This window comes from Eupeodes corollae, chromosome 3 (assembly GCF_945859685.1).
Source record: "Eupeodes corollae chromosome 3, idEupCoro1.1, whole genome shotgun sequence".
Lineage (NCBI taxonomy): Eukaryota > Metazoa > Arthropoda > Insecta > Diptera > Syrphidae > Eupeodes > Eupeodes corollae.
In genome coordinates, this window is record NC_079149.1 from 113,418,932 (window position 1) to 113,442,126 (window position 23,195).

At 32.9% G+C, this 23,195-nt stretch overlaps 3 protein-coding genes and 1 long non-coding RNA gene across 5 annotated transcripts; 2 read left to right on the forward strand and 2 right to left on the reverse strand.

The window, feature by feature from the left end:
• Positions 1-1,850: 1,850 nt before the first annotated feature.
• Positions 1,851-13,285, reverse strand: LOC129949186 (uncharacterized). 2 transcript variants are annotated; one of them, XM_056060470.1, is made up of 13 exons: positions 12,635-13,285; positions 12,414-12,540; positions 8,982-9,147; positions 8,788-8,911; positions 8,418-8,593; positions 8,196-8,354; positions 8,019-8,136; positions 7,313-7,951; positions 7,118-7,245; positions 6,836-7,057; positions 6,709-6,760; positions 6,551-6,646; positions 1,851-4,746 (listed from the first exon to the last, which is right to left on the reverse strand). In XM_056060470.1, exons 1-13 carry the CDS (start codon positions 12,795-12,797, stop codon positions 3,938-3,940), a joined length of 2,979 nt encoding a protein of 992 aa, XP_055916445.1. In that variant the 5' UTR covers positions 12,798-13,285; the 3' UTR covers positions 1,851-3,937. The 2 variants fall into 2 exon arrangements, with proteins under 2 accessions (XP_055916445.1, XP_055916444.1); XM_056060469.1 differs by having other exon boundaries at positions 6,551-6,652.
• An 821-nt stretch (positions 13,286-14,106) lies between these two features.
• On the forward strand, positions 14,107-15,370 carry LOC129949756 (probable ribosome production factor 1). Its single transcript, XM_056061395.1, has one exon. The coding sequence runs from the start codon at positions 14,214-14,216 to the stop codon at positions 15,300-15,302; it is 1,089 nt and encodes a 362-aa protein (XP_055917370.1). The 5' UTR covers positions 14,107-14,213; the 3' UTR covers positions 15,303-15,370.
• Positions 15,371-15,718: 348 nt separating this feature from the next.
• On the reverse strand, positions 15,719-22,749 carry LOC129951929 (peroxisomal biogenesis factor 19). Its single transcript, XM_056064296.1, has 6 exons — positions 22,488-22,749; positions 22,311-22,407; positions 21,965-22,163; positions 21,810-21,896; positions 16,205-16,368; positions 15,719-16,132 (listed from the first exon to the last, which is right to left on the reverse strand). Exons 1-6 carry the CDS (start codon positions 22,552-22,554, stop codon positions 15,907-15,909), a joined length of 840 nt encoding a protein of 279 aa, XP_055920271.1. The 5' UTR covers positions 22,555-22,749; the 3' UTR covers positions 15,719-15,906.
• LOC129951930 (uncharacterized) lies at positions 18,899-19,512 on the forward strand. Its single transcript, XR_008782254.1, has 2 exons — positions 18,899-19,162; positions 19,220-19,512. It is a non-coding gene; the product is annotated as an uncharacterized LOC129951930 (long non-coding RNA).
• Positions 22,750-23,195: the final 446 nt, after the last annotated feature.

A 23,195-nucleotide genomic window follows, 5' to 3' on the forward strand; every position in this document is an offset into this window, starting at 1 on the left:
GGTCTAAAAATTAACAAAAAGAAGAAAATAACAACCAACCTAAACTAGTTTTGTGCATTCCGCTTTACTCTAAGGATTTATCCTGGGGACTTATTGACATAGGTCTTATTTTAGCTGATGTCGTTATATTGCTTATAGACTAAAAGAACAAAGATGTTTTGAAATACCTATATATGTCAGGAACGTGGAACAAAAAGTCTGATTTTTTGATAAATCAAATGCAAATGCACTATATGTTAAACTATATATTTTTACTTATTTCAAAAATAATATACATTTTAGGAAAAACTGATCTTGAAAAAGTTTGTTCAAACAAAACTTAACAAAAAACGTATCAGCATACATACTTTTCAAAGAACCTCTTATGTTCATATTTGAAAGAAAATTAAATGGAAAACATCCATTTAATTATCCTCGAATGCGTTTTCCTTTTTGATTAAATCAGTAGTGGCCGAAATTTAATAAAAAATAATCAAATTGTATTTAACCTGAAATAACTGAGTTTTTCTGAGCCTCTTTTAACCTTACATAAGAAAAATTGTTCGTTTGCATTAACCGTAGCTTTATTTCTCGTAATAAATAAAAATGACGTTGCATGCATTTCCTCTTGGCATCTAAGATTCAACACCTTGATTTAAAACAAAATTAAACTTCTTAAGCCTCTTTGGCATTTAATTTCTTAATATTTCTTGAATAATAAACATCCGTTTGAAGTATACTTTCCATACTAAAAATAATTCTTTAAATTGTTTTTTAAATTTTGTATTAGTTTTAAAAGGTTACCGGTGGATAATACGCTCAGGGGTATAGTTTGTCAAAAAAAAATATATTTGAATTGAGCAAAAATAGCTTAACCCCCTCCCCCTTGAAGACTGGAGTTCGACTATTTAAAAAATGTTATCAATATTCTGTTTAATGCGGAAATTGATAATTTTTTTTTTCAATCTTAAAAAAGCCGAATAAAATTAAAAGGTTTCAAAATATAAAAGCAACTCGTTGAGAACAATTATTCCTGTATCATGAAAAACAATCTTTTGACCATTTAGAAAGGTTATGTTAGATTTGTCAAATAACTCCTCGCAAGATGTAGGCAACCGTGATAAGTACTTTTATATGACACTAATTAGGATTTAACCTAGACTTTCAGCATAACAGTTCTAGTCACTATCACACCACAGGCATCAGGACAGAATAATCCAACAATCTGTTGAATAATTAAATTTTATAAAAACGATTTTATTTGACGAATTTTAACAGGAAAAAAGGAAATAGCTTGTGTAAGACTCTAATCAACCCTCTCTTAAGTGTTACAAAAATTCAATCAAACTAGCCAGTAAATTAATTCAATACGAAAATCAATGCCTGGTTTACTTAAACCTTCCCTCGAAAGAAAATAAAAACAAATTATAGCAATACTTACCCTAAGTTAGATTCATTTTTATTAAGATTCGTCGTAAAGAAGTGTACCTACAATTAAATTTTATTCAGAATTAGGAATTAAATCACGAGCACTACCTCCGGGGAGGAATTGACAAATCCTCCAAGAAACATGCATGTCATAAGAGGAGCTTATGATAAAAGCCGTTTGAATATGGCATGAAACTGTAGGTTCCCTTCAATCCTGACATTACTGGCAGGGCAGGTATGGTTACGAGTCGTATGTAAATGACTACTAGATCCTGGTTCTCCACGAGTTATCGCGCCACCACAATTTTGAAACATTTGCAAGAAGAATTACCATATTACAGTCGTACAGAATTTTACGGAATGTAAGATTTTTCAGTAAATTAATTCAATGAAAGTCTTTAAGAGGGGAAGAGCTAAAAAAATATCTATAAATATATAGTATGTTGTTTTTCTTTAAACCTGCTTTTTTAAATTTTACATTGAAGCGCTGCTGTTGCACTTAAAATATTTATTGTTAGTTGATGAATGTGCCTTGTTGACTATTGTTGAACACGAAGTATTTGTTTTAAAAAAGATTAATGATCAATTTTTTCAAGACCAGGGGCCCTACTCTGTAATGCGTTTCGAAAACGAATATATTGAAGTCTTTCGAATGCGGATAAAAAATTTAATAATTACGGAATGAAAAATCCGCATTCGGATTTTTCGTACCTGCTTATGCGTTTCCGAATGTCATTAGCGTTCGAAAACGAAAATTTTGTTTCTACACCAAGAGAGGTAACGATTTGAAATTCAAACCAAACGAAAGCAATTTGAAATCATGTTGGAATTTGTATGCCTTAAAAAAAAAAAGTATATCATGGCAAAAGACAAATTTCAACACAAAAAAAGGGAATTGGATATGAAAAAAAACAGCTTAAACTTCCTAAGCTTGAATTAAAAAGAGAAATGTGGCAATTGCAAAGTATTGAAGTGTAAAAAACTCATTACGATAATTCTCAAGTGATAATGATGAGAGCATTTTAATTTCAATTTTTTCCTCGTCTTTGTAATCTGTTTTGAATTTTTGCTTTGACAAATCTCATAAGAAATACTTCGAGACAAAACAAATCTGTTCAATAAATAGAAAAAGTTCGAATCGGATTGGCTTCGAAACGCATTACAGAGTAGGGCCCCAGGACTATCATCTCATATACTGGTAATATCATAGGATATCAATTTTTTTGGAGTGTAATTCGTCAGACCTAAAACCTTATTTATGTATTAAAATATTTGTTCTTAGAAATAAAAAAATCGAATTGAAAAAGTAAATTTGATGAGTGCGTATAACAGTAAAACACATTGTTAACACATATTCAAAACTGATTTAATGTTTTCCTAATTTTGTTTTCTTTTTCGTTCCATTTAACTCATTCTTTATTTTGTTTTAGAAATAAGAGCCAATGCTCTTTTCTATTTATTAAATATCTTATAGTATGCTTTTGTTTGTTTATACATTGAAAAAGGTGTATCTTCCTGGCAACACCATTTTATGTTTAGAAAATTCACTGTTGAAGATTTGATAACGTTTTAGCAATCAGAGCTTTAAATTTTTAGTACCTTGTTCGATCTACATACATATACTATGTTAATATTTCCTAAGAAAAACTAAAATAATAAAATATAGTTTTATTAGTTAAATTCAAAACAAATACTCTACTTGCAATACAATAAAATCATATGAAATTATTTTTGTTTTATTTATTTTTTTACGAATAATTTGATTTTGATTTTGTTCTAAAACAAAAGAAAGTTTTAAATTCTTTGAAAGCAAAACTGTTCGCGTAGTATTTGTTTTCTGCAAAGTAATTTAAAAGTAGAAAACAACTTTTTTTTTGGGGGGAAAAAACCCTTCACTCGAAGTATATATAACTGCTTCTCAAAGTTTAATGCTTTATTACAAACGATTAATTTAATCAAAGTTTTTTGTTTTTGCCACAATAACTGTGTATATAGGGTACATTGATGATTTTGTATTTCAAAATGCTTCATTTTAAAGAAGGTATACACAATAATAATGAGGATAAATATTAATGATTTTAAACAAAATTTAATAAGCAATTTTTGCACAGTTATGTTTTGTTTTATTTTTTACAACTAATAAATAATTATTTGAAAGCAAGAATTATTTTTATTTCATTTAAGTGCTTACATTTTCATTTCTGTTTTTTTTTTTTAAGTTTTCTTTTCTTTGTTTAATAAATTGTTCAGTTATAAGATATTAAAAGCAAAACAATTCTATATTTTTTAACGTTACAGTTATTCAACGTTAGCTATTTAAAAACCAGAAATAATTACATTTTAATATTTGTTTGTTTCTTTTTTCTTTTTTGAAAAATAGATCAATATAAATGTTTAAGAATATAAATTCTAAGTTTAAACCGTTACAACATTTTGCGATCTATTTTGGTGTTCGTCAGTTTAAGATGTGAAACACTTAATAACTAATTTCTTCTAAACGAATAGTGTAATGTGAATAATTGAGAATCGTTTAGTGCCAAACATTGCCTCGAAATTTACCACGAAACATGTTACCGCGTCCAGCTGGCCCGCCACCTGGAGAGCCTCCAACTCCGCCACCACCGCCACGACCACGAGGTTTAAAAAAAGGATTGCCACGGATCGGTCTGGGTGAGCCACGAAAATGATTTTGCGCTTGGTGAGGACTGAAATTCCTAGGCGATTGTTGAAATGGACCACCACGTGGAAACCTCTGAAATTGTTGCCGATGTTGAAAGTCCCCAGGTTGTTGAAAGTCCGCAGGCTGCTGTTGAAAGTCTCCAGGCTGATGAAATTCAGCAGATTGATGAAATCCAAAATTGTCTTGCTGTTGTTGGATGTGAAAAGGCAATCGAGTTTGCTGCTTCCAGGGATTCATTGGCGGTCGCATTATGTTATGCATGCCATTGTCGGAGGGTGTTTGGTCGTCGAATGACTGTGCGAATGGATTCACATGTGTCGGTTGCTGATTATCCCAAATTTGATTGTTGTTGGCAGGAGGAGGTGTGTCTAATAATGGTGGTCTATTATTGGCAACCGGTATTAGATTATCTCGATAAGAAAACGGTTTAACGGGTTTCACTTCTGGGCTTGTTTTTTCACTATCGTCAGTTGGTTCTTCAGGAGTATAATCATCGTTATTTGATAGTGCATCATATTCCTCTGAACTTAGCTGCTCTTGACTATTTTGATCTTGTTCTTGATGTTGCTCTTGCATTCTTTTATTGTTCGCCTCATTTTCTTGTTCTTGTTGCAGTTCTTTTTGTTGCAGCGCCTTTTGCCTATCTTCCGATGCTACTTCTGATAAAATTAAAATTATTTTATTATATGTATAACGTACTAAATGTGACAAATTTTAGGGAGGGTCAAAAATAAAAGCTATAAATTAAAAATAAAATAATAAAAATTTCTAATTTATTTTAAAATATTTCTTTTTATAAAAAAAGGGGCAGCATAATAACAGACATGAAACTAGGGCGATATGGAAGAGATGCAAAAGCTTCTTTAGGATAGCGGTCGCATGCCATTAAAAAAAATCCTATAAAATCCATGAGATTGAAACATCTATCTCATTTTTATAATTATAGATTACAGATCTGTCTGCTAAAAGGTGTTTAACACGCTAATTGCATAGACGGAGAAAATCTAAGATTTTAGCAGCAAATATATGATCACTGACAATCTTGATTCAAGAGCCACACATGCTTAGTGACTTTGGAGTAAGAGGCAAGTAAGGTATTAAAGCTTAGCGACCGTGGACAGTATTTAGTTTTTGAATTACTAAACTCTATGATTCGGTTATGATTCTCCATTGGTCAATGTTGTCAAGATCAGAATTGAATGAGCTTATTATACACAGTGGCTTTGTGCAATAGTTTGAGAGTCGAAAAGGTTAACATTTGATCTTTAAATTAATTGTCATTCCCATACTTAATACTTATTTGTAGACTTTGTTGTTCAAATGGTAAACATGTGCATTCAAGAGGACACAAGCGTCCACAGGTTTTTTCTCAAAACCCACCTCTGTCTATCAACTCCTACTCTAACCTCCCCGCTGTGAATATCGGGTGCCTAGTTCCTCAACTGGAGATTGGGTTCTAACCCTAGTGGAAAGTTGTTAGGGGCAGCAAACGAGAAAGGAGGAGAAGTGTTTCCACTAAGGCACCTCTCCTTATCCAGACGGCAGCGGACGAAATCTCGAGATGGAATCAACGGTGGCGTCTACAGTTCCAGTGAGGTTGAACTACTTAATGAACACCTTATAGAGTTTCTACGACTTATTCGGAGCCCAGGCCTATAAGGAGAGGTTTATCCGGCTCCCCGTCCTCGGAGTTATACTAAGGATTTGGCCCTCCAGGTTGAGGCTTGTGCCGTCGGGGTGACTTCCTGGCCACGTAAAAAATACATTTAGTTGCTAAGCACCAACAAGCCATGAATATGGACGGATTCTTTGTTGACAACCCAGGTCCCTTAACAGACTACGTGCAGCCGAACAATTAGCAGAAGCTCTAACCTTCTGCAAGGCAGATATAACCGCCATTTAAGAAGTGCAAACTAAAAGACTGATGCGATGTTTACTACGGCAATTGCTACCGAGAACAAAGACAGCGTCTATTTGGGTGTGGATTTGTTGTTGGAACTAGACTCAGGCAAAAAGTCTCGAGTTTCAACAGTGTGAGCGAGCGAATCACGACAATCCGCATCAAGGCTAAATTCGCCAAAGTAAGTCTAATATGCGCGCATGCCCCAACAGAGGAGAAAGATGAAGACACCAAAGACATATTCTTCGAGCTCTTAGACAAGACATATGAGCAGACAGCTAGCTAGGGACCGAGCTGGCTGGAGACGCATGTTGGTTGAGGCTCAGGTCCACCCCGGACTGTAGCGTCACCTTAATAAGTAAGACTTTGTTTACTTTTTAGATAAATCAAACTTAACTAAGCTACATTTTAAAATTTAAAAAAAATCTTAATAAGGAACTTCTTAACTAATTTATACAAGTTTAAATCCTCTTTAAAAATATTAAAATTGTGTAAAAGTTGCAAATGATAACATTAAAAAAAAAGAAAATAAAATCTCAAAAAAGGGAAAAACTAAATCAAACCTCTTAAAATATCTTCCAGATCTTCATCGGACATATCCATATCGATACTTTCAACCATATCACTGGGATCATAACCCGGTTCGTCACTTGTTTTCTCTGAAACTTTATATTTGAATTAAAAATAAGATCTTATAAAATTGAATGCTAAAAATTATTACCTGTGGTTTGTTTTTCAGACGGAGCTTCTTCGTTTTCTCCAGTACCTGGAGCCTTGAGTAATAACACAAACAAAGAACAATAATAATTTTAATATTTGATAACTATTTATATTATAAATTAATTTACCATAAGAACTTGAGGAAAGTTTAATAAGCCTGTTAGCATTGGTGGAGGTTGAAGAGGCGGAACTGGTGGTGCTGGTGCTGGGGTTTGAGCTGGAAGAGCTGAGCTCTCAGTCTTGGGTTGATCGACCAACGTTCGATAGTCGGTATCTTTTAGCGTGGGCTGTGACTGTTTTTCCTGGGGTGGTTTAGCGGGCGGGTTTATAGGCATTGGTGCCCGGAAGTCCTTTAAAATAAATATTAAATATAAACTAAAATATAAAACAAAAACTTTAATAACTTTTACCTTGTCTTTGGATGGTGCCACCCAAGTCTTATTTGTCCTCTTATATTTGTCTTCATTTTCCCTAGACCTCGGAGATCCTGTCAGTGAAATAAGATTTCTGTGATCGATATCTAGAGGACGCGTTTTATCTATTTAAAAAAAATATAAAGGTTAGTATTTGGTTCTCGAGATACAAAAAAATTGCACTCTTATTACTTGGACCTAAGATCGGTAGTAGAGGAGGCGCAACCGGAAGTGTTAGATGCAATTGACGATGATCAACATCTTGCATAGGCATTATGTCATTTTCCAGCTCATCATATTCTGTCACACTATCATCCAGGATGCTTTCTTGGTCAAAATGTCCCGGTGAGATCGGCGTATCAATACAATGATTAAATTGATTAGATGTATCGAGTGATGTCCATGACATATCCAAGTCCCATGTTGAATTGAATTCATCACTCTGGGAACCATTTCCTCCACCAAGAGATGGAGGCATCGGTGGTGGCATTAATGGCATACTTGCGTCATAGCTATTGCTTGATGAATTTGAAATATAACTCGAATCGCTGGCGTAATTAGGCACCATTGGATTGTAACGATTTGACGTATGTCCTCCACTTATACCACCATAGGTTAGCGATGGAGATGTATAATTGGACGTAGTTGGCCTTGCTAAAGAAGAATATTCTGGTTGGCCTGTTGGCACGGGTAATGTTATTGTGCTCGCAGAATATGGATTAATTGAGTTCATCGGACCAATTGGTTCGGGTTTATAAAACCCTGGACCACTGAAACTATCATTTAGGACATCTGAATCGGATCTACTTGCAATAACTTCTATAGGTTGGCCTATAAATAAGGAAAGAACAAAAGTTTACAACTCAAAGGACTCAACTTAAAGAACAATAGAACTTACTTGCTGATAAATTACTGCTACCCTTTGGACTATCACCTCGTTTGAAATCATTTATATCAAATGGTAGTTTGCCGTCCAAATAACTTGTATATCCATTAAAAGCACTTTTGAAAATATTCTATCAAAACATAAATACTTAATAATGAAGTCAATTTTATAATATAGATAAAAACACACCATTGACGGACTCTGTTCATCTGGCAAATTAATATCTGAATCTGGTTCCGGTGAAGGAGCATTAATATCCGGTGATGGAATTGGACTAGGTAAATTAGGTGTGATCTCATCGAGTTTCTTTTTTACTAGTTTTATTCTACTTCCAAAATTCTTATATGCCTATGAATAGGTATAGTCATGTTGAAAAAAAAGAAATCTTTATAAGAAGAAATGTAAACTTACACTGACTACGACTTTGACTTCTCCCCTTTGACTTGCATAGAATGTTATCGCTGTCTCTAAATTCGCTAAGACAGCTTTTCGGCTTTTAATTTCAGCCGCCAAATGTTTTCTCTGCTTCTCTATGCTCATTGTATACCTTTCAAGCTCTCTCTCAACATCATCCGAATGACTCTTATCTAAAATAACAAACAATTAAAAAGTACAAATTAAAATTTATCCTAAGGACAAGACCAGAGAAATGCAAGTTCAACAAGTTATTGATGTAAAAGCTTTGTATCAATGCATTTCTTGAAGTGAAACTCTGATGATGCCCATAATATATAAACATTATGACCTATGACAATTTTACAATACAAATATTTTTGTTTACCTTTAAGAACCATTTTGATGTTTTCAATATCACAATTAGGTGCCTTGGGCAAGTTTTTGAAACTTTTGTCAGTAGCCGTTGACAATTCAACACATTCTCGTATATTTGAGATCAATGCAGAGCTCTAAAAAAAGATATAGTTTTTGTTTTATACGCGTTACAAAATGGTAATTAATAAAATGATAATAGCATACTTGAAATTCATCGGGAGCTACTTCTGCGTTATTGGTTGACTGGGACTTTTTCGAGATATTCATACTGAGGAGGCCACTTAAGTCACTTAGATATTCCTCGCTGTAAATACCTCTTTGTTCCCATATTTTAAATATACGAAATATTTTATTTCGAACTTTATCATCTCTGTAAAAAAATAATAAAATAAAAATGTAAATATATAATACACGTCTACAGACATCTTAGTTTGATTAAGTTTAGAAAATTCAATTTTTCCCCCCAATAATAGCGTAAATAAACTAAATTTAGATATGACCATAAGTCTCCACTTACCTTTGTTAGCATACATTTTACATATTGAAATAAGAGCCAAGAAACTTAAATTACAATAGTTTTTATATCTTTTAAATTTCTCTAAATTTAAAGTCGCATAACATATTTGAATCTTAAATTGGCCATCTATAAAAATTGAGTCACATAATATTTTATGACAGGTGTTGACTATCTGTTAAAGCCAACAGGTTAGTAATACTTTACTTTAAAAGGAAGCCTCGATGGAAAGACAAACTAAACAGGACAACTGGTAAATAGTCACCACAAAGAGGCTCACGGTTAAAATACCATTTCGTGTTTAAAAAAGGCATAGCTAAATTTTTAACTATTTACACAACCAAATATGAATTTTACAACAAGAAAAGCTCTTTCTTCATGAATTTTCGTTTTACTTCTTTTTTAAAGGATCATCATTTATCATATTCTTAAAGCCCTATCGGTTCATATCTTAGGTTAGGTTAGGTTAAAGTGGCTGCGGATTCAGAATCCACACACTTAAGCCAAAAGAAAAGGCCCATTGTAATACCACATGAATCTAGAGAATTACTTCTTACTAGTCGAACCATTTTGAGCTTTTTATAAAGCGAGGAAGATATTTTATATCCTTTTTAGTTCATTGGGATTATCAAAAGAGTAGTATCCCAGATGAAGTTTGCGTCTTAGTGAAAGAGCAGGACAAGTGCAGAGAAGGTCCATACAGCTCCGGCAGAAGTCAACAGCTACACCAAGTCGTATTGCGTGTATGCATATAAGACAGAGTCCCGTAAGGACACCATTAGGGAGCTAATATGAAGTCTGCTTTGAGATAAGAAGTCTTTAGAGCGCTTTATGTCCAGTGAAGGCCATATGAGTTTTGTGGCTGCGCAGCGCATGTTGGTAAATTGTGCCACCTAAAGTTAGCTATCGCTGTTTCTTTTAGAAATTTACATGTAGCTCTCGGTATACCTATCTTCTCTCTTTCAGGTGAAATAGGCATGACAGTTCCATTTTTAGCGAGTTCATCGGCTCTACAATTTCCCGCGATGTCTCTGTGGCCCGGCACCCAACATAGGTGGATGTTAAATTGCTGCGCCATCTCCATAAAAGACGATCGACAATCAAGGGCCGTTTAAGATTTGGTTGAGACACCGTAAAGAGATTTAATAGCAGCCTGACTATCAGAGAAGATGCGGATATCAGAAGTTAATATCACGTTTTCTCTTAGCCAGGAGAGAACCTCTTTGAGCGCTAAAATTTCCGATTGGAAGACGCTACAATGATTAGGGAGGCGAAATGAGATGCCTAGATTAAGCTTTTCTGAGTACACACCACTACCAACTTCCTCAGTTGTCTTAGATCCATCTGTATAAAAATAGATGCTTTTGTCATCCAGGAGTTTTTTGTCTTCCCATTCATCTCTGGATGGAATGGATACCTGGAAGTGTTTTCCAAATTGGGGTTTTGGAATAGTGTAGTCTATGTACTTTGGTATAGAACCAAAGAGGTTCAAAATGATGGAGTGCCCCACATTGTTGTTGGCCCATTGAGATGAGACGTTGAGTCTTATAGCTTTGTTCGCTGTACTTTGGTATAGAACCAAAGAGGTTCAAAATGATGGAGTGCCCCACATTGTTGTTGGCCCATTGAGATGAGACGTTGAGTCTTATAGCTTTGTTCGCTGCCACTTGTTTGCTGAATATGTCAAGCGGTGTCAGATGGAGGAGAGTGTCTAGCGCTGCTGAGGATATGGTAGTCAATGCCCCTCTTATGCAGAGACATGCAGTGCGTTGGACTCTGCTGAGTTAGTCGTAGTATGTGACTTTCTCCAGTGCAGTCCACTATATTGCAACCCTGTACCTAAGTATTGGTCGGATGACTGATGTGTATAGCCAATAGGTTTGCGAGGTTGAAAACCCCAAGTGCTTCCTCTTTTGCAAAGAGCTACTGTAGCTTTTTTAACTCTTTCCTGAATATATCTTATAAAGCAGACACGAATTTGTATAATACTTTATTAACAAACAATATTTGGAACACCAAAAAATCATGTAAGGCACAGTTTGAAAGTTAATACATACTAGATTTAAAGACGAGTAAATTGATTTTCTTAAGACTAACTAGGCAAGCTTTTAATAACAGCTAATATCATATTAATGTTTATTTGGTGTTAGATTTATTCTTACATATAAGAACTTAATAACCTTTCTTGATTATTAAAACATTCATGTTATGTACATGCAAGATGTTTAGGTAGACAGGATGTTATTACAAAAACTTAAGTCTTATAAACAGAACTTTCGGAAACGTTTAAAAAATAGTGTTGACTTTTTGTTTTATGTCCAACAAAAACAGTTTTTACATCCGAACCTTATTTTCAGTCTTTAAAAACACTTTTAATTAGCTTAATTTTTCACAGGCATTGAAATCTTTAAGTTCAACATTTTTTTATTTGCTTATGTAGATGTTTTCGCTAACGAGTTAACTCCACTGTTTACTTTCATGTTAGGGCTTTCATTTTTGATGTATATTTTAAAGGGAATAACTGCAAATTTTATCTTAAAGACTTAGTTAGTGCGTTGGACTGTCATGGGAGAGGTCTTGTCATGAAAAGTGCTTTCTCAAATTTGCCGTTCGGAATCGGCTTAAAATTGTAGATCCCTTCCATTACTGACAACAGTACTGGAATGGTTGAGAGTTGTCAGTCACTAGGCCCTATTTCTCAAACGCACTGTTGCGCCACCCAATTTATTTATTTATTTATAGACTTAAATAATATTCTTTAACAGAGGTTTTAGTTAAAGCAAATAAATTAAAGAGCTCTTAAAGTAACATGTGAGTAAAAGACTTGACTCATGTCTAGAATATCAGTAGGCTTTGACTTCTATAACAAACTTGATTGTGGGCTGGAATTACATATGTTTCAACGGTGCCAAATTATCATCATATTGGTGGAACTTAGCCTTTAAGAGAGTTAAAATGACGGTTTCAGTGTATCCTGTAAAATTTGCTCCTAATAAGTTTAGTGGTTTTGATAATTAAGGTATCCACTTCACTTTAATTAAAATCATTCATTGTTAATCTCCCCAGCAAAAGAAACATCACAAGAAAACAAAAAATATTAATATTATCTCTTTTTTTCTTACCTGACCATAGTTGTTGCTCTTTGCAAAGCTGTCGCCCAACTTTCAACAAACTCATACCGCTTCCTTTTACTATATTGAATCACATCGTTCGCCAGATAAAACAGAACTAGTCGATGTTCAACTCGCACTAAAAAATAACAATATCACATTTTTAAAATTACAATTCTTTCCTGTACTAAAATCTCACTAGCCACTCAGGGACATCATATACAAATAGGTACCTTTCTTGAAAACATTCAACCAGCTTGCAACAACTTTTTTGTGATGGGCTCGTTGTTGAAGACACCACGAGGACATTTGTTGTATTCCATCCTGTGTGTCTTTCAGATGTTCCAGTCGCGACTCAAACTGATCCGCATCGAAATCTTGCTTCATATTGGACATGTTTTTATTTAAAAAAAAAAAAAGATATCCTTCTAAAGCGACAACACTTTTGGTCTTGCGTTCCCAGTTAGGTGCGGGAGTCTTTTAGTTCACAACGATAACGCTCTTGATTAATGAAGTTACGCAGTTTATTGGAACCAAACAAAGGGAACTCTATTTTTAGTAAAAGGTTTCTTAACTTAAAACTAATAAAAAAAAGTGTAGTGGGTGATTTTATAGTTTTATTATTTTTTTTGTTTAACGCGGCAAATGTAATGTTGACATTTTGATGAGATTGTTTGTGGCAGAAAAATCTGCACCACACACGCTTTTAACTTTTTTTCAATCAATGCTCTTCGATAAACTATTAACTTTTAACAAAAATCATTAGCACATGTTTTGTTAATTTAATATTTGATCAATTTTTAAGTAATTTTGTTGTTTTTTATGCTAAATTTTATGAATAAATATGCTGTCTTCAGTTTTCATAAAATTAATTGAACGCCATGTTTTTTTATACTTCATTTTTTTGAAGGTGCACAGAGCGCTAGCGGTGCTTTTTTGAGTAAATTGATATGAATTGGTTTATTTATGAGATAAGTAACTTAGCGCCATTTTGTAAACTGGCGGCTGGTAGTAGAATTAAAGTTGTTAATTTGAATTAAATGTATATGATACGAAATAAAGAATCTTCGAACATTTTGAAGTAGTACGCTCTGGTGGAATTGATCGCCTGCTTTAACGATCAGTAGTTTCTACATGATATAGCATTATGTTGCTTTTAATTCCACCAGATAAAACAGTTGGACTTATCAGTCAAATGCTGTCATACCTTTCTAAGTTGCACGCTTTGTAGATGATTATCAATACTAAATTAAAACAATTGCTTTATTGTGTTACAAAACTTTAATATTCTTCATTTTTGTTTCGCAGTGGTCCCATTAAACAATAAAAAAAACAAATTATTTGAGTTATTATAAGAGGTCCAAGTATTTAAAAAGGAATCTCACAAGTTGCTATAGTAATGAGTTTTTCTTTCAGATTGTTTTTCCACACACGAATCCTAAATAATATGTTAAGTTTTTCTATTGCCTATATATCCAATTTTAGTCCCTTGCGAGTTAGGACCCGTTCTATTTATTTTTATTCATTGGATCGAAATATAAACATCTAATGTTGCTTTCCTAAAAACTAACACGAAATTCGTTTTAAATTAATTTTTTTTCAGATAGTAGCAGAAATAAAAAAAATGGCTCCAACTCTGACTATCAATATACATTCCCTGAATGCATTCATTTTTACTGTCATCGCACAACTGTCAAGATATTGTCATTTTTTTCAAACCGAACGTCTGCACGTGTGTTTTCATCACTTTAACTTTAATTTTTGTAATAAAAGCATACAACTTTTTCCTTTTAATAACTTAAATTTTGAGATATGGATTCGGATAGTGACTCTAGTTTTGATGAAGAACCTCAAGAAGTAAAAGATTCACAACAAAACGAAGCCCAGGCTGAATCAAACAATGAAGATACCGAAGCAGAAGCTGGAGAAGACAATGAAGAAGACGATGACGACGATGATGGTGATGACGATGAAAACGGAGAAGACGATGTTCGTATGCCCGTATTGAATCCTCTGAGTCTGATCCGAAACAAGGAAAAGAGAAATGCATTGTTTAAAAAACAAAAACTTGAAAAGAGTAAACGGAAAAAGGCCGAACGTAGGAAGCGCCGAAAAGAAGGTATCCCCGCCAATCCAGGACACACAATCGAAAGTCTCCGTGAACCCGATCAAACTGCAGTGACCAACATCGAGGACTCAGACAATGAGGAGTTGCGTAAAGAACTCGAAACCGATGATTTTAGTACGTACTTCGAGGGAACCTACGAACCAAAAATTCTCATAACTTTCGCCGATAATCCAGTGACGCTCACAAGGAAGTTTGGCCTTGAATTGTCGAGAATATTCGTGAATGCTTTAGTGAAGATTCGAAATAAATCATCCGTTAAAAAAATGGTACAGAGTGCCATTCGTGAGGAATTCACTGATATTGTTGTTATCAATGAGAATCGTCGCAAACCCAATGGCCTGCTGGTCATTCATTTACCCAATGGGCCAACTGCACATTTTAAGTTGAGCAATGTGAAGATCACAGAACATATGCGTCGTGATCACAAAGAAATAACCAAACATCGTCCAGAAGTTATAATGACAAATTTTACCACTCGACTGGGTCTTACTGTAGGACGGATGTTGGGATCTCTGTTTCATCATGATCCAGAATTCAAAGGACGTCGCGTTGCAACGTTCCATAATCAACGTGATTACATATTTTTCCGACACCATCGATATGAATTCGCAAAACAAGGTAAAAAGGCTAAGCTTAGGGAATTGGGTCCACGATTCACATTGAAATTGCGTTCCCTGCAAGAAGGAACATTTGACAGTAAAACTGGTGACTATGCCTGGATTATTTCTAACAAACGACATGCAATGGAATCAAGAAGACGTTTCTTTTTGTAAGAAATTTATATTGTATGTTTCGTTGCCTTTTATATTCCTTTAAATAAAATAAGACCTATTTTGAAAAATGGTGTTTTCTTTGTAATAATCTGTAAGTTTTATGAATGTTTAAAGGAAGTCATAGTTTCTAGAGCTATGAGTCTTTTCATTTATTCCGATAGCGAGCGACGATGTCATGTAGTTGTGCCCTCCAGCGCCAGAGTAAGCATATTTCCTTAAGCTACGCTACGCTATCCCCAGTCCCTTTTTGCTTATGCGAGTTTACTGAACTGAGACAACCTAGCTTAATTTTTTTCTTATTATATACTTCGAGGTAGATTGCGTCAAGTTCATTCCACTCATGCACGGGGCCAATTATTGTCTCAAATGCCCCTAAAAAGTCGAGGGTGCCTTATACAAAAATAAATACATAGGTCTATAATTTATCTTGGCTTTGTTTTTATTTATCAACCACCGTTGTTTTATAAAATTGTGTTTACTAAAATATTATAAATATTCTTCGTTTAACAAAGAAAAGAAAAAAGAAAATAATATAACATATATAAAAAATATAACATTCGCCATTTTATGTTGTGTTTGTTTTATTTTGTTTTGCTAAATGCTCCTACATCATTGGGCATTGAGGATTAGCTGCCGCAGTAGGGTCTATGGCAGACATATCTGTTAATTCACCGACTATTTCTTCTGGAGGTTGTCCGTATTCTTGAAGTTTACGCATATCTTCCATCACAAGTTTATTATTTTCACGTTTTTCTTTAGGTGTTTCATTGGGTTTTTCCGATTCTAAACGATTGCAAATAACTTTGTAGAGTTCTAGTTGTTTTTCGTATCTAAATTAAAGGTAAAGCGTTTTTTTTTTTGAGAATTATAAATGATATTTTTGAATTTGTTGTTGTTTTTACCTTTCCCGATCGCTGGGACTTATTTTATCACCATTTTCTTCGAGGTATTTGGGATATTTTTCCACTAGGTCCTTGATTCCAGGCAATAAGATTTCCGGAGAGAGTAAACTTTGCATCATGCCTTCCATAAATGGCAGGAAAGGATTCTCATCAGGTTCCGCACCCTAAAATAAATTTTAAAGAACAAATTTTATTCACTGAAATGATTATCAATTTTTATGAAGTCGAAAAAAAAATTCATAAGATAAGAAATCGTATGGAATCGCAGATCGTCTTGCAACCAAAAGAAACAAAACATTTAATCGCTTCCGTGATGAGTGATATGAAAAAACGTATTGTTAAGTTGTGGGACGAAAAGAAAAGTCTAAGACAACTCGCTGATATTGTGAAAAAGCCATATTCCACAGTTCTATACGTTATTAATTCTTAAAAAAAAAAAACGGATTTCTAACAAGACCAAGTAGAAGACGGAGAAAAATTGATACTAAACAAACCAAGAGGTGTATAGCAAGGATTATACAAAGTAACCGCAAAATTTCGGCAGTGGAAATAATGCAAGACCAAGTTCATTCACAGACGGTAAGAAATTTTTTACATTCAGAAGAGTTTAGAGGTTTTACGCCTCGAAACAAACCACTTTTATCCGCCTTTATAAATGTAAAGAAGTGCTTAAAATATGCCAAAAGTATATGAATAGCCGATAGTTTTGGAATTCCGTTATTTATACCGACAAATCCAAATTCAACATTTTTGGATTCGATTGGCGACGTTTTGTTTGGAGAAAAAGGGGTACAGCGTTAGATCCGAAGAATGTTAATTGCACAATAAAACATGGCTGTGGCAGCGTTATGGGGTGGGGTGCGATGGGAGCAAATGGAGTTGGAAATTTTCAATTTGTGAAAGGGAAAATTAATAAGTTTGATTACCTGAACATCTTGAAAAATAATTTAAGAAGTACTGCGTCAAAATTGGACCTTGGAGATAATTTAAGTTTCGTTCATGACAATGACCCAAAACATTCCCCGTTGATAGTGAAGTAATGGTTGTTATATTACGTGAAAAAAGTACTCCCTCATTCCCAGTTGAGGAAAAGGAAAATAAAAAATAAAGAACAGTTGAAAGATGCAATACAGAAGATATGGATTGAAATTACGCCAATGTTACAAAAAAATGGCCCTTTCAATGCCAAAGAGGTTGCAAATGGTCTTAGATGCAAAAGGACATCATACAAAATATTAAATCATTTGGGTTTTCGAAATGTTGCTGTTTTTTAATTGAATTTTTCAAATGTACAAGTTTTTTTTTGTTTTATAAAAGAGACTTTCTTTGTTCAATTTGGGTTTTTTGTATTAAAATAATTTATTAAAAAAATTGTATTTGACTTGTTCTGGAGTTTAAAAAAATCGCTATTTTTGTAAGTATTTTTTTTTTATTACAATTAACTCCATAGATAATTGCATTTTAAGAAAAGAAAATCAAATGTAAAACTTTTTTTGGTTCACTGCATGTAAAAATATATCTCTATGAAATGAAAATAAAAAAAAGGTCAAAAAGCAACGTTTTTCACCAAAACTAATTGGTTAATATGAATTCACATCTTAGTTTTATAGAAAATCCATGAAGCTTGATATTTTTCCAATGAAATATTGTTTCCATATTGTCTGCACTGTTCTCTATTTCTTTGTAATGATATCGACTCGAAACCACTCATTTTCATAATTGTTGGCATGTTCTGGTTTATGAAATTATTAATTATTCTCGGGATTCTCTTGTGCAAACTTTTCAACTACTTCCTTAACTGATTTCCAAATAGTTTCCGATCTTTATACATTTCTGTGATTTAAAAAAAAGAGGTCCAACCTACCGGAAAACTACAGGGGAATGTCTGTTCTCAGCTCTTTGCGGAAATTTTTCACTCAATTACTGTACCTTGTTTCTGTTTCCTGGGTTGAAAGGAATAATAAAATAAGTACCCCCGCTATTTTTTGAGCAAATTTCTCTACAATAGACCAAATTTTTACTTTAACGGGTGTTGCTAGACGTTTTATTGATAAAAGCAAAATATCTATGTATTTTTTGTAGATTTCAATGCCACCTTTGACACTATAAACAGAAGGTTACTACTTTTCAAATTTACAGATATAGGTTTGTCTGCAAAGTTCATAAGAATATATGAACAACTTATATCAAATACAATTTTAGTAATAAAAATTGGTATGAGATTGTCAAATCAATTTAAATCTGAAACGGGAGTTCTACAAGGTTGCACTTTCAGTCCCTTGAATTTTTCCCTCTTTAACAATGACATTGAAGATCAAATTCCAGGTGATGTTATTTTTGGAGATGTATTCATAAAAGTGCTTTTATTTGCAGATGACCTTGTCTAGTCAATTGTCAATATTGCGATACTTGGGACCTTAAAACAAATACTTCAAAGATAACCTTGACGGCTCAAATATAGAAGTAGTGAATGGTTACAAATACCTATGATTTACTATGACACATAACTTAAATCTCGGAGCTCATTTAAAGACAAAGTGAAGGTAGCAAAAGCGGCTATCAATTGTATTTGGTCAAACTTCTTCAAAAGTAACTCTATAAATGCATCGACTAAATTTAAAGTATTTGAGACAACTATCAAAAGTTTTCTCTTATATACTAATGAAGTTTATGGATACAAGGAATTAGAAGTAATCGAATTAGTCCAACGTTACTTTTTCAAACGTATTTTTAGACTCCCTTCTAATATACTAAACTACGCTTTTTACATAAAATCTGGCCTGAGTCCAGTTTACTTAAAAAACCTCAAAGCTAACGCAGATTATATTGTCATAGTCATGCGTAGACCTAATAATAATATTCAGAAAAGGATTATTTTGATAGCTCAACGAGGTCGGTACTCTCCTTTTAAAGACTGGTTTGATTTGGCATCAGAATAAAACGATCCGTTGTCACTAAGTATTGATAATTTAGAAGCACTTGGAAACGAAATTTATGACCTTATTTCTATTATAGATGAAACAATGTATCGAAAATCAATAACCCGGGCAAAAGAATTTGTTACAAGAACAGATTACTTTAAACTCAACTTATGTCTCGGTTATGACAACTATTTTCGAAACGAGTTTATTGCCAATGAGATAAGTTTAATCTTTAAAATGCGTGTTGAAATGCTTGAGCTCAATTATAGACCTCACTGAAATAATTTGAATCCGAATTGCTCACTATGTAACCTTAATCAGGCTGAAAAAATTTCGCATTTCTTAGCTTTTTCTCGTATGGTACAGGAAATCCGAAGTAATATTTTATTTTTTTTTACCATTGAAGAATGTTTTGTAATTTTAAATGGAGAAAGGGGATGGAAAACTCTCATTCGATTTGTTTCAGAGGCTCTAGCATATAGAAACGTGTATATTAACTTTTAACACTTGCGGTCTAATGATAAAATTTGTTTTAGCTAAACTAAATATACCTTTGTTCTAATTTATTGTTATATTATTATTATTTAATATAATTGTAATAATTATTTATGTATTTAATATTATGTATGATAATGTTTGTTTTTGTTTTTTATATTAGGTTTATATTTTAATTGTTTTATGAAATTTATAAACTAAAAATATAATATAATAATATAATAAAGAAATAAAGAATAAAGTATAAAGATATATATTAACTGATTTAGATTCTTTTGAGAACAAAACATTGGGAAATAATCTTCACAAAATTAAAAAAAAAAATAAGAAATTATTACAGGTTTTTACAGGTAAGAAGTTTAATCAAAATCTGTATAGCCGATTATCAGATCTATATAAACTTAAAACTTTTGAAACCCACAATTATATTTTCCGTGAGAAATTGTTTACGTAAAATGATCTACCTGATTCTGGTGTTACTGGAGGGTTGACGAGAAGGACTTTTACCGATATAAGTGTCGTGTTCATTTATAATACAATTAAGATTTTGTATTCGAAAACAATTAATGAATATTCGGCATGTACAAATAAAAATAGCATATAATACAAATCCTGTTTCTTTAATATACATTTCAAGTTGATATAATCAAATTAAAAATCATGGAAGTTAAGAATAAAAGAAGATTTGAAAATGCAGTAAAATGTCATTGTCGGTTAACTTATGTAGAACAGATAGAACAGTTTGATTTCCACTTTTAACGTTACAAAGTTCAAAAGAAGGCCCAGAACCAAGCTGTCGACACACTTGTGATAGTTTACCACCATTTTTCAAGGCAAAAGTAAACGCCTTAAATGTTGCTATCATGTGAAATAGCCAAGCCGCATTATTCATTCAACTGCGAAATGGTATGGGAATGTGTTGGTTTAATAAATGGTTAAGGCAAGAACAATTATGTCTCTCTTCATTGAGTATACCTGCACATAATTTCCCAGATTAAGATAGGCTTATCTACTAATTGGGAATTACTACATTAAATATAGCTTTCTTGTATCACTCAAAGTACGACAAATATCTCATCACTGATCAATGCGGATTTAATAAATACCTAGGAATGAAATCCAGTGCTATCTGTAGGTTCTGGAATGAGTAAATGAGTACGAAAAGTCACATCACCCTATAATACGTAAATATTGCAAAATAATCTCTTAAAATATTTCCATTACACATAAAAGGGACTAATTTAGTGCGGCACAATAGATCTCTAGGTTGCAGTGCTTCAGCATCCCATTTACTTATTCAATAATTTAATTTTCACAAGAGAAAATAGTTATTCCTAATTTATCGAAAATATTTATAATACAATTTATTTTTTAAGTAGATAGGATTCCAAAAATACTGCATTACATAATTGTATTAGTTTTACAACCGAATTATTTTGGATTTATTTTGAGTACAAAGCAAATAACATATATGGGCACGCTTTAATGAAAAGCCCTGAATGTGTAAATGTAAACATAGAACATCACAACAGAAAACAGTGGTAAACAAAAAGAAACTTAGTATGTAAATTTATTAGATAAATTAACATTTCCCCTTGAGAAGAAACTTCAATGGTTTTGAAGTAGTGAATATAATTTAAAAACAAAACTTTTACGAACTTGACCAAAGTCTACTTTCTTATTCTAAAACTTAAATAATCGTAAGTTTGATGTGACTTAATTACGTATGAGTCCTTGCAGTTTAAAAATTAAAAGCTAATTATTCAATAAAAAGGAAACATATGTTTTTAACAAGAAATTACAAAAATTAAATGAGAAATCATGTTATTTTTATTTAATAATCAATAGACTTAATAAAATAAGCGGACTACATTTAAATGTATTGTTTTTTAAACAGCAAGTGCAGATGATATCCATCCTACAAATTGTTTCGATTAGCAACTGCATATCAAAATTATTATTCATTAAAATAGCTCGTTAGTAACAAACATGCAAATTTTGTTTACTTTATTCAATCCGCTACGAGTAAATATTTGTGCATATCTATGTATATGTGCTAATTTTAAACATTCTATCAAATAGCTTTTCAGCATGTTTTTGTTGTTGTTGTTTTCATTGAATAGAATAGCAAATAACTGAACTTAAATTTTAACCTCTATGATGTATCCATAATGATAAGATAAACTCACCTCTTCCAAACCAAGTCCTGAGAATAGTTTGGCAACGTCTGTCTCGGAAAGGCCTGTTTGTAGGGTACCTGAGGCTTCATTCATACCCTGTTTGAAAAATAAATAGTGCATGACATAAACATATTATTTAAATATAAATATTCGTTCATGATTACCTTAAGAGCTTCGGATATACTATCAGAGTATTTCTTTACTTCTTCATCGTTTGCGGTGCTTTCTCCTTGAATTGCAATTGCGGTTGCTTCGGCGATTTTCTTAAAACCAGCTAGCATTTGTTCATTGAGTTGCTCTTCTCCACCTTCGGGCTGGCCAACAAGAGTACTCATTCGTTCGCTAAACAATCTAGCTTGTTCCCTATGAAATTAAATACACGTTTATTTATATTAAGGTTAAGCACAAAATAGAAGGACACAAATTTTGTGTTTTATCAGACAGAAGATGAACAAAATAAAATAGATCAATATACAAAATGATAAAAGTTATAATATAGTAGAAGATTACATGAAAAATGCATTTTGGTCATCACTGTCAACGGTTGTATTATCTGCTTTTGATGATTTCGTTGTTGAATCTGACTTTTCAAAGTCTTTTAATGCATCTACAATTTTAAGATTACATAATATAATAAGAGAAATGTTTTTGAAAGAATTGGATATCGAAATTTGAAAATGATCTTACCGTCCAAAAGTTCGTTGAGGTCACTGTCGTCTTTTGCCGGAGCAATATTTTTATCGTTCGAAGACATACTTCAAAAATCAAATGTACAGATAGTGTGTTTGGGTTGTAATGGAAAAGAGAATAACCAAATGATTAACTTGTGGTAACTTGAGAAGAATTTGTTTCACAATTTGGTTATCAATTTTCTATTTTTCAATCCAGCCCAGACAATAGACAGAACTCGCTATTGCTACACTTGACTTGGATCTTGGATGAAAAAAAGTGACAAGTCGAAAATTTGTCATTTGATTTTTGACATTTTGAAAGTGAGTGCGTTTCATAATTGGATTAATTTCTTGCAGTTTTTGTCGCATTCAAGACCGTAAACTAACTTCCGAGAGTTATTTGTTGTTGGTATAAGCAATTAGATTCGTGGCTTCAGAATGATTCAATACCACAGATTTCACAAATTAAAAAAGAAAATCAACAACGGTTTAAGAAAGTTTCTCTCGCAACTCCTTAACTAAAAAAATATTTTGATTTTAAACGAGAGGTTTCAATTTGATATTATTTATTGTTAAGAGGAAAGCATGCCATTAACAATGAAAGACAAAAACTTCCTAATGACCACCTTAGCTACGAAGGTAGCAATCTGTTCTTTTCATCCATATTTTTTTTTTACCAAATCGCATACTTGGGGCGTATGTCTTCGAAAGCTTTACAAATTCC